Source organism: Myotis myotis, unplaced genomic scaffold (genome assembly GCF_014108235.1).
Source record: "Myotis myotis isolate mMyoMyo1 unplaced genomic scaffold, mMyoMyo1.p scaffold_m19_p_7, whole genome shotgun sequence".
Lineage (NCBI taxonomy): Eukaryota > Metazoa > Chordata > Mammalia > Chiroptera > Vespertilionidae > Myotis > Myotis myotis.
Genome location: NW_023416379.1, coordinates 72,479,942 through 72,495,333, shown reverse-complemented (window position 1 = coordinate 72,495,333; position 15,392 = coordinate 72,479,942). Strand labels below are relative to the sequence as shown.

Below are 15,392 nucleotides of genomic sequence, written 5' to 3'. Positions count from 1 at the left end.
CTTACTTTTTAACCTCCTTCACTGGCTTCTCTATTCCTGGGTCCCCCTTGGAATATGGGTGTCCCCATCTTCTGTCCTCTATCCTTCTTTTTTTCTCATGGTGCACCCTGCAGTCCCTAACTCTAATGATGGCTATTATCTGCTTCCTTCCTAACACTTGCCATTTCCCAGATTATGTGTTTTACATCAGAAGGTTCGTAACTTGTCTACACATTAAAGTTACCTGATATCCTTTGACAACTTCCTAATTCTGGGCCATACCTCTGGCCAATTAAACCACAATATCTAGAAGCAGGAGACCTCAGTGACCCCAATGTGCAGGCACTTTGAGAACCCCTGCCTTATACGCACCATCTAAATTTAAAATCCTCACAAGCTTTTTATGTAGCCATTTCTAAGCTATTTTAACAGTTGAGAACAAAGGCATGGAAAGTACAAGTCACCTGCCAAAGGTCATGAAGCACATCCAAAGAGTTAGATTTAATTATAGGAATAATTATTGCCTTCATTTAACTTGGTTGTCACACCTAATCTTAGTTGATGATATAATAGTCTCCAACCGGAATAGACATCACAAAGTTATCTTTGTCTTGGGCCTTCTTTCTTCTCCAATACCTAATTAGGCACTAATTCCCACAAATTCTAATCTCTAATCTAGTCCTATATATCTACCCTCTGAGTGGTGTTCATTTCTCTTTTGGATAATGGACCTGTCTTCTCCCTGGCTTTCCTGCCATGAGTCAGTGTCTCTTCTCCATCACCCACAGTGATGACTGAGTAGTCTTTTTTAGAAACAAATATGATTACTCCCCTCTTTAATAAACCCCTTTAATTCTCTGTATTGATTCTAATTATAGGAAACAAAAGCCTTCAAAATCTGCCCCTAAATGTTTCATTTTCTTCTGTTTGCCCTCACTCAGCATGTAGTGGTGAAGGGTGTTAGAGATGTCATATATCTTAAGTCTTTAGTTATATGATAGAAATTATTATAATATATATGTGTTTTCTAGTATGTATATATTATTAGAGATTAGTTTTCATAGTTATGTTTAGTGAAACATAAATTCTTTATGTATGTATTATCAGAGAATTTGTTTTCTAGTTTGTATGTATTATCAGAGAATTAGTTTTCATAGATATGTTTATTGAAACAAAATTTTTTAAATTAAATTTTCAACAAATTATTATAGAAGTTTAAAAATATTCCAGGTACCATTCTTTTTTTAATATGTGTAACTGAAAACTTAATAAAGACACAATTTCATTAATATGTAAAATTAACATTAACTTCTGTTTTGAAGGGGTTTCTGATCAATATAATTTTCTATTTGAGAAGCTCTTTCCTTATTCCTTATTTGTAGATACATTTCATCATGTGGTTTAAAATAGAAGACAACAGAGCTCTGCTCCATTTCATTAATGTTAATACATTAAAGATATCAATACAGCATTGAAAGTGAGGTTTAATTTTCAAAAATAATTGTCTTTTCTTTTTATGTATGCAGTATTAGATCTGTAAGTATATGGGATATTAAAAACCTAAACCTTTCAGTCAAAATTTTCCTTTAAAATAATTAAAAGTCTAGATAATACACTATTCTTTATTAAGTCATTAAAGAGATTGAAGTTTTAGTACAACATCTTACTCAAATAAAAATCTCATTTAGTTCACTCAAATATGGCAAATGTAATATTACATTAAGCAACATTAATAACAAAATAAAATCTATTAATGCAATTATTTTATAATCTCAAAAACAGGTCAATGTATTATTTTTTAAAATGGTCTCAAGGAATATAAAATGGGAACAAAAATCTCTTCTGTAGACATAAATTGTCATTTTTGAATTATAAGAGCAACAAGTTCATGATTTAAAGCATATGATTTAATCATTTGAAAGTACCTGCTATGTGATTTCACAACCCTCCATAATGAGGTTAGCACCATACATTGTTTTAATAAGAGGTTAACTCCATAAAAAGTATGTCCATAAAAATATTATGTCACATTTTTAGCAATAAACAAATGTTTCTGAATAACATTAAGAATTCTGTTTTTATTTCTTAAAGATAACAGTGTAAAAATAAGCTCTAGAACATTTTCAGAAGGGTTTCCTTTAGTCAAATGTAATTTCAAGAATTGCCACATTTTACCTTTAGATAGTTATTGCCTTCATGTTTTATTTGGAAATTTATCATTCTTAACTTTTTTTTTTCTGGTAAGAAACTGTTTTGAGGTATTTATGATTTAAATATTAAAATAGTGGTCTTTTGACAGTGCTGGTTGAAATATTTGGAGCATAATTAACAAATAAATTGAAAGAGCAAAGTATCCTAGACTCTCTTAAGATGATTTCTATGCAATATAAGTAATAGTATTCTAGATCTATGTCTTTCAGAGATTTGAAGGCCAACTATAACAGGGTGAGAGAATGACAAAATTACAATGTCTGCGTATGAAGGCTATGAGTATTTTTTACTTCACTTCTTTGCAAACCAATGCTTTCTGTTGAAAGCTTGACAATTTTAGAATCCTACAAAACAAATCCTCTCTGATGGCCAAAGACATTGCACAGCCAAGTGTAACTAAACTTTAAATACTCTTACCATCTGCCAAGCAAGAAGTATGCTTCTGGCTTTCTGTAATGGCTATATATATATATTATATATATATATATATATATAATCATCTATCTTCTATCTATTTATCTAACATCAACTATCTCTATACATAGCTGACAAGACTATTAATTCAAGGGTTACTTAAGGCACAGGCAACATTGGTAACTTTCTCTTTACACAAGGCCATCCTGATTCAAAAGCATTTAGTGTGCCATCTGCATGTCTTAATCCTAGGGACAGAACCAACAAGTAGAAAGTCTCAGGTTTGCTCTTATTTTCTTAGGGTAGTTGTTAAGAGCTCAAACTGTGATTCCTGTTTGACCTGGGGAAAATCTGATATCTTTCTGTATCTCAATTTACATCTGTACATAATATTTAATCTTGGTGTGGAGATTTGATGAGTTAATTTTTGAAAGTTCTTATGTACTTTATAAGCATTCATTGTTGTTGTTGTAGAGATGGGGGTTATTGCTGCCGAGGTCGGTGTTGCCTGTTCCTTGCTGTGATCATGCCACAGAGCAAGCCAGCAAAAGCTTGCCCGCCTCACTGGCTGCTAAGTTACTTAAAGTAAAAACCAAGGTACCTTGAAGGCGTTGTGGGGGCTATTCTGATCCCTCTGCCTCTAATACCTCTGCCACGGCCAGAGTCTTCTGAGCCATTTAAGTAAGACAATTCACGTAGTTGTTCCTGGCGAATCTCATCATTATAGTCCTAGAAAGAAAAGAACATGACCTGATGAGTTAAAAGGGGGTCTGGGATCCTTGGAGACTAACAAACACAGTAAAAAAAGGAAATTTTTCATGTACTTTCTGGACCTTGTATACAAAGATCTAAAATGATATAAAAGTACATATTCTTGAAATTCTTATTTTTTGCATAGAGACATCGAAGTTGCTTTATTTATCAAGGAAGTAAGTACTCAGCAGGAACTCAGATGACTTTGGTTGGGATATCACTTGGTGTGTTAGCCAGAAAAGGGAAGATAACGATTTAGTGTAAAATCTTGGCATGAACCAAGGTGATGATTCTAACAATAGAATTAATGAAAAACAACTAATGACTGCATGATACTCCTATAACTCCTGATGCATAAACCAAAAAGGGGCAATCTCATGGCCCACAGTAGATACTGAGTAGATATTTTATTATGTTAAAATAATAAAAAAGTGCAAATAATAGGGACAGTGTCAGACAACTGGGAAGTTGTCAAATCCAACCAAGTTGATAGGCAATGTTTAAAAATAAGACATTTTCTGTGTTCTAGCATTATACTGACGGAGAGTGGTAGTGATAGCAGAAGACAAATTTCACAGTAATAACCAAAGATTTAGTCAAAGTCAAAGGAACTACCCATCCTTCTTCAATGTGGAAATCTACCAGTTATTTCAATATGACCGAAGAGTGTACCTGAGTCACTGAAGATGAATGCTATCTTCAAAAAAAACAAAAACAAATGTCAGTCTTACCTGTTTCTTCTTTTACTAATAAACACATGAACCTGATTAAATACTACAAAACTGAGTAATTAGTTCTGTGCAAAACATCCACTGAGATAGTGATTCATATCAAAATGTTCTTGAAACATCTGCCCAAAACATCCATGAGTTTATTTGGTCCAAACCAGATGGTCCTTGCTATTTGGTGTCAAAAATATCCATGCTTATAAAATGTCCCTGAGTTAAAATAGACCATAATGTTTATTTACATTTTTAGTTTATAGAATTAATACATAAAATATCTTTTATTTTTTTACTGGTCCAATCATTGTGCTGTGGCTGTATTGCCCAAAATAACCCTTCTTGCCTAGGTGTCCCAGCTGATAATGGCTCATGGGGTTAGGTACATGGGTTAAGGTTCCAATCTTGCAGAAGAACAAAATTTATATTAACCATGATTTCTGAGAAGAATCCTGTAGTTAGAGAAATGCCCAGAGGACAAAAAGTTGAGGAGGGGATCTCCTGATGCATGAGCTGTTAAAATGTCAGCACATATCAATAATCTTTTGGGCGTGGACCAAATGTGTCTATGGATATTTTGGATTTTCTGCAAGGGTTTTTGCCAAATAGTCAATCTGATTAAGTTCTTTTTTCAGTAAATATATATTCAAGTGAAATTAATCTAGTAGATTTTCTAGTGCTGATAAGAGGTTTAGGAGATGAAACTAGAAATATTTATAAAGGCCAAGCTAACAAATGTTGTTTGAGACTTAGTTGTGGGACCAAAAATCAAGTCTATTATCACATCATAGTTTAAAAAGAAAAAAAGTAAACAAATGGAACAACATCAAACTAAAATGTTTTTCAACATTAGCCCTGGCCTGGTAGCTTGATTGGTTAGATCATAGAACCAGTATGCTAAGGCTGTGGGTTCAATCCCTGGTCAGGGCATATACAAGAATCAACCAACGAATTCATGGATGGAACAACAAATTAATATTTCTCTCTCTCTCTGTCTCTCTCTCTCTCTCTCTCTCTCTCTCTCTCTCTCTCTCTCTCTCTCTATCTCTCTCTCCAATGAAAAAGTTTTTGCACAGCAAAGGGAACTGTCAACATAGCAAAAAGACAACCTACTGAATGGCAGAAGATATTCTTCAATGATACATCTAATAAGGGGTTAATATCCAAAATTTATAAAGAACTCACACACTCACAGCAAAAACAAACAAAAAATTCAATTAAAAAATTGGTAGAGGACCTGAATAGACTTCTCCAAACAGGACATGCAGATGGCCAATAGACATAAGAAAAGATGGTCAATATTACTAATAATCAGAGAAATATAAATTAAAACCACAATCAGTATCACATTACAACAGTCAGAATAGCTATAATCAATAAATCTACAAAACAACAAATGTTGACAAGGATATGGAGAAAAGGGAACCCTTGTTCACTATTGGTGGGAATGCAGATTGGTAGAGCCACAAAGGAAAACAGCATGAAGGATCCTCGAAAAATTAAAAATGAAATTGCCTTATGACCCACCCAATGATTCCATTTCTGGGTTGATATCTGAAAAATCCCAAAACACTATATGCATCCCTATGATCATTGCAGCATTATTTACAATAGCCAAGCTATGGAAGCCACACAAGTGTCCATCAATAGACGAATGGATAAAAATGTGGTGCTGCATGTATACAATGAATAGTACTCAGCCATAAAAAAAGAATGAAGTTTTGTCATTTGTGAAAGAGGGTATTATGCTAAGTTAAATAAGTCAAACAGGGAAAGACAAATACTAGATGATCTCATTTATATATGGATTCTAAGGAACAAAATAAACAAACAAACAAAAAATTGAAACAGACTCATATACACAGAGAACAGACTGATGGTTGCCAGAAGGGAAGTGTTGGGAGAACTTAGTGAAAAAGTTGAAGGGATTAAAAAGTTCAAATTGGTAGTTGCAAAATAGTCACCAGCATGTAAAGCTCAGCATAGGGGATATAGTCAATAATATTGTTTTAACTAAGTATAGTGCCAGGTGGGTACCGGAAATACTGGAGGGACCACTTTGTGAAGCATATTATTGTCTACACACTATGCTGTCCACCTGAAGCTAATGCCAAATAATATTGACTGTACACTGCAACTAAATAAAATTGAAAAAAATTATGCCAGTTTAGCTCTACTTATATATGTTATACTAACATGAAATAAAAACTGTGTGCATTCTCTTATACACCTATATCTAGAAAATGGCAGGTTTGCATTCAGCCTATAAGAATTTCTAAAACACAGGTTTACCTACAAAAACTGTCTTGATTACAAGCAAAAGTACTAGTCCATCCAAAGGCATTTACGTCCTTCTTTTTAACATGTTTCATTTATGTTTATCCTCTTTAGTACCTGGTTATAATAATAATGGGCTCAACATAGTTGGCTGACAGAAGAGCTATACAGAAAAAAATTATATTTTCTAGTCAGTCATGAATTATTAATTTCTACCTCTGAATTTTCTCACTCAAGCAACAACCAGACTAAAGAATAAACGTGCTTATTATTTTATTAAGATCAGGGAATATAATGAGTTGCTATTTCTGAATAAACTGACAAGCTACCATCAAAATGAAAAATTCCATAATTTTCCATGGATATTCCTAATAAGAAAGGGGACCTTTGCAGCTTCTTATCTGAGGAAAACTGATGGACTCTCAGGATCCTTATGAATTGTTAAAAATGGACGCAATTTCATTGTTGGCAACACTGAAGGTTGAGATAAAAATGAACAAATTGCAGATTAATTTAATATATGTAAAAATCTATTTTAGAGCATATATATTTGATGCCAGAATCAAACAATATAATAAGGTTGGCGGAATCCTATTCACTATATAATCGCAAGGGATGTCCCTAGAATGCCATTGCACCAGGAAAGTCTAGGAGCTCCCACCTCTCTTTCCTTTGGGTCAGATATCACAGTGTGAGGGCTTTCCAGACTTCCTTGGCTTCCTTATTTATTTATTTTTGTCACAGAGAATGCTCCTTAATAAAACGCTTACATGTTTAATCCCAAGTTGCCATCTGCCTCTTGGAGAACCCAAACTAACATACAGAGTGTTGACACAATCAAGTTCCTAAGATAACTAAACTGAGAGCTTTGGTAAATCTGTTAACTTTAATGGAGACAATTACATCAACATAATCTGATAAAACTGAAGTACTTGCCATTCGCCTATTTAAAAATCATTATATACAGATTAAATTAAATCTGATTTCTGAATACCAAAAAGGGTTTAGTTTTCAATAAAATAAATTGCATTTTTAAACTCTTTACTTAAGAAAATATGGACGATTCAGAGTGACACTTTGGAAAATACAAAGCATATTTTGGGCTGGAGAGTAGAACAACATGGTTGGCACAGATGAATTGTGGCAACAATGAAAAGGCTGGTGTGTACATTTGTGTTTTGGTGTAAGAGAGAGAAAATACTGGCAACTATAAGAAATTTAAAAGTACATAGTGGAAAGTGAAGGTATGACTGGGAAAAGTAGGAACAAAAAACATTTTTAGGATCAGAAATGACTAGGATTACAATGACACCATTAATCGGATAAAGAAAAAAATGAAAAAAAAAGTTTGGAGGTGAAGAATCTATATCTGATCATGATCACCTTAAGTTTAAAGTGCCAAAGAGACATTAGGGCTGCCTTAGAAATTCAAGTCTGGGTTGGTAAGTAAATTTGAATGTCATCTACATGTATTTGTGATCATTGAAGCGCAGAGACTGCCTAAGAGAAGAGTAAAATGATGTAGTGACAGAAAGTTTCTAATCATACTTATAATGCAAATTTGTATAATTTAAGATGACCAGTTAACTTATTAATTTCAGTATTTGGATCATTAAATGTTAAATGATCAGATATTTTAATAAACTCAGGTTTTTATAATTGGACAAACAAAATATATACCACTGTATTTATAGTAATAAAGCATCTAAATGTTACAAATACAGAAGAAAGTTATTTTAAATGCCCAAGTGTAGAGATAGTTAAAATTCTAAATATTCTCTAGACTACATAGATCATGTACATTATTTTTATTACAGTGGGGCCTTGACTTACGAGTTTAATTCGTTCAGAGACCGAGCTCATTAAGGAGCTCGTTAACTCAAATTACTCTATCAACTCAATGCAAAAAATCGGCCGAGAGACAGCTGGTATCTCAAAAAACTCGTTAGTCGGGACACTCGTAAGTCAAGGCCCCACTGTATATATAATTTTCTAAACACCAAAGTCTGTAATTTTATATGATAGTGCTTATTTCCAGTCATTCAATAAGCACAATTCTAACTTTTTAAAAAATATATATTTTATTAATTTCAGAGAAATGGGGAGGGAGAGATAGAAACATCAATGATGAGAATTATTAATTGTCTGCCTCCTGTACACCCCTTAATGGGGATTGTGCCTGAAACCTGGGGCCCATGTCCTGACCAGGAATTGAACCGTGACCTCCTGGTTCATAAGTCAGTACTCAACCACTGAGCCACACTGGCCAGGCCTAATTTTTCATTAATGTTTCATAACTACTACATGAGTCTAGTTGAGCTAGAACATCCTGTTGAACATTTGTCACATGCATTGCCAATGCATCGGGTATATAAACTTTAAAGATACTAGTAAACAAAACATTCCAAGTTTATCTTGTGTTATCTTATTAGAAATAAACAACATATTGGCTTGGCTGTAGTGACTCAATGGTTGTCATCAACCTATGAACCATGAGGTTAGGTTCGATTCCCAGTCAAGACATATGCCTGGGTTGTAGGCTCAGTCCCCAGTGTGGGGTGTGCAGGAGGCAGCCGATCAATGATTCTCTCTCATCATTATTGTTTCTATCTCTCTCACTCTCTCCTCCTCTCTGAAATAAAATGTATAGATATATATTTTTAAAAAATCATAGCAGGTTTGGAAATCACATGCCTGCACTTAAAAAAAGAGGAAAAAAAAAGAAATATACCACATATTAATTCATTTGAGTAGTATTAAGTTCTAAGATTCTGGAGTCATAAAAAATGCATATGAATGGTTGGTTGTAGTTTTATGAAATTTTAACACTTATGTTAAAATTTCTAACATATATTCACTGAAAAGTAAAAAGGTAAGTTCACAAGTAGTAATTATAATAATGATCTGTATTTTTATGATATTATTTTAGTATACTTTTAGTCATTAATTTCATATTGAAAGAGCCGTGAGAAAGAGATAGACAATCACCTAAGCATGTGAAAAGTTTATACGGGACAAAGAAAGGTAAAGTTACAGCAATTCAGGCTGAAAAAATAACCAGAAGAAATAATTTTCAGTCATTTAAAAATAAATAAATATTAAAAGACAATTTAATATAATCTTTTAATTTATATGCAAAGCTGAAATATTTCAAAATTTAAAAAAAAACTTCTGGTCAAAAGATAAAACATACTTATGGATATACCTTAATCTTATTTTAGACAGGATTCCAAATTATTGAGATTCCACACTTCAAATAATAAAGATTGCTTTACTACTTTGGGGCACACCTGCAGTAAATAAAACAAACACAGGCTAAAAATACTCCTTGCCTTGCAAGATGAGTTACAAAGTTGCTTTAAAAGTGCTGATTGGTATGATGGCTTTGGTTTCAGGCAAAAGCAATTTAAATAAGTAATAGTAAACCTTTAAATGAGTCTATCAAGGACTAAATAACACAATCATATCATATAAAGACATTTTTTAAATTGATCCAAATTTTAATTTTCCTGTAATATGAGAAGTGTTTTGCCTTTTTTGTGCTATCAAAATCAATTCTTAAAATTTTCTATCTTGAAATTATAACAAAGATATTCACAATACTTGTATGGTTCTTTTGCTCCGGGTGAGGCATAGTTGCCCTATGTAACAGTTTTCATGGAATTCATGAGTGCTCCTTTCTCATCTCTGACAAGGCCCTCCCACTGTGATGACATATGGTGCAGACAGTACACACAAGAGCTCAGAGCAGACAGATGTTTGGATGTTCCTAGAAAGGACTCATGCTTCTAGTCTGCCTATTTAATGTATATGTATAATTTCCCAATTACATACACTCATGTCCATCTGCTAGGATGGCATTGTGCCCAAATACAAATTGGGAAGATTATTCCACTTGTGTATAGATGCCAGGTAATGACAGGTGTAGACAGTCTACCTCGAGGCACAGTGAAGGACCATTTTCCTGCCAAATTCTCTCTTCTGAGACGACGATGGGCACTGTTGCTGTACATTTATAACTGTGATTATAACCACTGATAACATGTGAGTGCATATTTGGCCTTTCCAATGCCAAGACCATCAGACGATATCAGGGGAGAATGAAATGCAGACTGTAACCCGTCTGGGCCATGACAAAGAGACCTGGGATGTCCTCAGCCCTTACAAACAGCTAGGTTACCACACTTTCATCAGAGTAATAAACAAGAAACTGTGGGAAGCAACGGGTCCTGTGCCAATATCAAGTCTATAGCTGAGTTGAAATGGGTAGGAAGCTATTTCAGACAACACCTAGAGCTGTGCTGAATATTATTTAGCAAAATATCTTAGCTATTAAATAACCTAGCCAATACAAGCGTGAGTTTTAATCATCCCAGACTAGGGACTAGAAAAACTCATTAACAAAATGTGGTCAAAACAGTCAATTAAGATTTAATAAGAATCTGCTTGGTGCATGACTCTGCATAAGATCTGTATAAAGGCTTCCCAAAGCTTATTCATCAAAGGAGATTGAATATCACAAAGTAAAATGTTATGGACTTTCTATACAGAACTGATAGTTAGAGTAATTTCTGTTGCTCAAGAATGTTTTCTTCTTTTTGCACATTATTAAGTATATTGCACACCACGTAACAAGCATAAAAAATAGGATAACTAGAACCCAGATGGTGGCGTAGGCAAACTCCTGTAGTCACTGCCTCCCACAACCACATCAAAATTACAATTAAAGTACAGAACAACCATCATCCAGAACCACCGGAAACCTGGCTGAATGGAAGGACTACAACTAGAGAAACAAAGAAGAAAGCTCACTGAGACTGGTAGGAGGTGTGGAGGCAAGGAAAGGGCTGATCCAGCACCCACCTGTGCTGCTTTTTTAATCCAGATGGAGGTTGTCTCTGTAAAGGCCGCCTGCAGGAGCAAGGGGTCCCAGCCCCAAACCAAACCCCCAGCGCAGGGACCCAGAGCTGGGAAAAGAAGTCCCCATAACTACAAGCTGGGCTGTAAATCCAGTGGGGATTGGGGCTCAGTGACACAGAGGCTGCTGGAGACCCAGCTGCTCCTCTTAAAAGGCCAGCACAGGAACTGAACTTACAAGTCCCGCTTCTTCCGGGCTCCAGTGCCGGGCGAGGCTCTGGGGGACCCAGACAGATATGAGGAGGAACCGGATTGTCTGGCATCAGGCAGGAACTCAGGGGTGGCTTTTTCCCAGAAGGAGGTGCTCACAGCGGTCAGTGTTCCAGTGCAGGGACATTCCGGGTCCCAAGGCTGACTAGCAGCCATTTCTGTTTGCTCCACCCAGGTGATTCCCTAAGACCCCGCCTCATCCAATTTATAACCCCACCCAAGCTGCCTGCAGCATCTTTTGCATATGAATAGCCTGTGCTTGACAATCTCAAACAAGCTGCAGCTGGGTCAGGGAGCTCCAAACCTATCAATAAAAGGCCCAGCACCATCACCAGCCTGCCTTGCTTCACAGCTGGGCCTCTTCAGGGCACTTCCAAACCCAACACAAAGAGGAGGACTCTGTAGGTCTCTCTATCGCTCCTGCTGGGTGGCCCCATGCAGTAGCCGACTTTTCACCTCCCTGGAGACCCAAGAGCCAGTGTACCCAGTGGTCAGTGTCAGAACATACCAGACTACAACTCTGCACATCCATAAGCGACACACTCAAGGGGCGGGCAGACTCAGTGAGCACTAAAGTCCCACTGAAGCAAGTCCTGACCCATAAAGGTATCTCATGCACAGCAGCCCTTCCACTGTAGACACAGCTGGACCCCACAGCCAATTGGCCTAGAGTTCAGTTCCTCCCAGTGACACCAACAGCAATCAAGTCTCAACTAAAACAAGACTGTGCACACATACCCCAAAGGGGTGCACCTGGAGTGTTCATCTCACATGATTGGGGATCCTGAACCACTGGGCCCAATAGGACACCTACTACACAAGGCCACTCGACCAACTCAAGGAGATGTAGCAGCTCTACCCAATTCATAGAAACAAACACAGGGAAGCAGCCAAAATGTAGAAACAAAGAAAACATATCACAAATGAGAGAAATGGAAGAAAGAAAACTACTGAATATAGAGTTCAAAACCATGGTTACAAGGTTACTCAAGAATCTGCTAGAAACCTCAAAAAAAAAAAAAAAATGGAAAGGGACCAGTCAGAAATTAACCCCTAGAGTGCCGGGGAGCGTGATTGTGCTCCTCCTGCAGTGTCCAGTTCTAAGTCTGCTTTTATTAGTGATGATGATATTGCTAAGTATGTCAATTCTTGCTGTGAAGATGACGATTTCGTGGAAGATATTGAATGTGTAACTTCATTTACTTGCGATTCATAATATTTTTCCTAAACTGCTGTAAAACCAGCAAAAATGCCTTGGCAATTTTGGCATAGTTCCTAGGATATTGGTTGGCACTCAAAGGGTTAAGCATACACTGACTGAAATAAAGAATAATTTATAGGGATTCCACAGTAGAGTAGAGGTCAAAGATTTGAAATATGAGGAAGCAAAAAACACCTAACCAGAAGAAAGAAAGAAAGAAAAAAGAATCCAAAAATATGAAGATAGTGTAAGGAGCCTCTGGGACAACTTCAACCATACCAACATCTGAATTATGGGGTGCCAGAAGAAGAGAGAGAGCAAGATATTGAAAACCTATTTAAAGAAATAATGACAGAAAACTTCCCCTACATGGTGAAAGTAATAGAGTTAGAAATCCAGGAAACACAGAGAACCCCAAACAAAAGGACCACACCAAGACACATCATAATTAAAATGCCAAGGGCTAAAGACAAAGAAAGAATCAAAGCAAGTACAAGCAGTTAGTTACCTACAAGGGAATGCCCAAATGACTGTCAGCTGTTTTCTCAACAGAAACTGCAGGCCAGAAGGGAGTGGCAAGAAATATTCAAAGTGATGAATAGCAAGGGCCTAGAACCAAGATTACTCAGCAAAGCTATCATTTGGAATTGAAGGTCAGATAAAGAGCTTCACAGACAAGAAAAAGCTAAAGGAGTTCATCACCACCAAACCAGTATTATATGAAATGTTGAAGGCTATTCTTTAAGAAGAGGAAGAAGAAAAAGAAAAAGATAAAAAATATAAACAACAAAATGGCAACAAATACATATTTATCAACAATTGAATCAAAAATTAAATGCATAAGAAATCTAATGAGCAAGATAAACTGGTGAATAAAATAGAATCAGAGGCATGGAAATGGAACAGATTGATAATTCTCCGAGGGAAGAGGAGATCGGCAGGGGGCAGTAAGAGATTAAACCAGCCGTGGGCAAACTATGGCCCTTGGGCCGGATCCAGCTCGTTTGAAATGAATAAAACTAAAAAAAAAAAAGACCGTACCCTTTTATGTAATGATGTTTACTTTGAATTTATATTAGTTCACACAAACACTCCATCCATGCTTTTGTTCCGGCCCTCTGGTCCAGTTTAAGAACCCATTGTGGCCCTCCAGTCAAAAAGTTTGCCCACCCCTGGATTAAACAAAGCTCTTACATGCCTATATGCATTACGTATGGACACAGACAATAGGGTGGTGAAGGCCTGGGGTGGGGTGGGAACTGTGTGTGTGTGTGGGGGGGGGGGGGCTCTAGGTGGAAAAAAAGAGACACATCTGTAATAATCTCAACAATAAAGATTAAAAAAAATAAGATAACTATACAGATTTTATGTAGATATTTTGCAGGATTATTGAAAAGGATTATTTTCTACCTTGTTTTATTTTACTTTAGTAACCATTGGCCACTGACATACGCAGTCCAGGAACCAAGACCTTTTGAATGGGCACATCTCACGTATTTAGTGTTATACCTTCACCCATCCTAGTTTATCAAGTCAGTCTCTACACCAGTTTAAATTTAGATTGGTAGATACATATTTAGATAATATTAAATGAGAGACTTGGGCTGCTTTCTAAAAATACTAAGTTTTGTTTGTTTTGGTGCAGACAAATGCTATATTTTCTGCAGCAAATTTTCTTGGCAAGTCACGGTGAACATGATACAGGATCTCTAGCTGTATTTTAAGTTGAAATAAAAATTAATTTTATACTTTGGCACATTATGTCTACCTTAATTTACAAGTACAGAATATGAACTCTCTGTTAACATAGAATTAATGATGCTTACTGGTACATCGACCCAATGGGCCCAAATTCTTCTTAACAAAGAAACTATCATGATAAGGATGGTTTAGAGGACAGTGCAAATTCTGTGCCTGAAAATTCTGAGCACTGATAGGGTATGGGCCATATGAATGATTTTTATCAATAGCCTTAACATTCTAGGCCTCCTGTTAGATGTGGAAATTTTATATACTCAAGATATTAAGGAATCTAATCTGCCAGATTTTTTAAAGTTCCTAAAGAGTTTTGCTAAAATAAATCACCGTTTTAATTATTCAATGTATTTTTTAGTGCTGATGTGGGTGCTGGAGACAGAGTAGAGGGAAGCCCCTGAACCAGTGGAGCTTACGTGAATGCAGATGACAAGATGCCTACACTTGTTCATGAAATGTCAGAGTGAGCAACATTCTGATACCTAGACAAGGAAAGAAGGCTTCTTCATATTCTCTGAATCATTGTACACTCCATTCAACTTTGATTTTTTTGGTCAGTTTAAAAAATAATTTATTCCCAACATTATACTACTGTTTTAGTGGCTGCCAAATTTACATTTTTATTTTATTGAAAAAATTTTGAAATCCACATTTTTGTTTTAGAAATGAAAATATTAACTGACAAAACTATGTAGATAGATGGCTCTTTAGAAAATCTCTCCTAGAAGTTCTACTCTGCTTTCTCCCAAATGAAACTGTTGTAATGATTCTTTCTGACTGCATCTTTTAATCAGCTACTCCGTCATGGTAACTTTTAAAAACATTGTTTGAAGAGAGTATAAAATCTATTGTGCATGCCTTTTTAAAAACATACAGTTTTATTGATTTCAGAGAGGGAGGGAGAGGGAGAGATAGAAGCATCAATGATGAGAGAGAATCGTTGATCAACTGCC

At 35.8% G+C, this 15,392-nt stretch overlaps 1 protein-coding gene across 2 annotated transcripts in view; it reads right to left on the bottom strand.

Moving 5' to 3' along the window:
* Positions 1–15,392, bottom strand: part of KHDRBS2 (KH RNA binding domain containing, signal transduction associated 2) — a 500,563-nt gene that overhangs the window by 177,162 nt on the left and 308,009 nt on the right. For both annotated transcript variants that reach the window (XR_004969007.1, XM_036318302.1), the window contains exon 5: positions 3,206–3,333. Coding sequence is in view for 1 of the 2 variants with exons in the window: in XM_036318302.1 (XP_036174195.1) it covers positions 3,206–3,333 (128 nt within the window). In the remaining variant the exon portion in view is untranslated. The remainder of the gene's footprint in view (positions 1–3,205; positions 3,334–15,392) is intronic.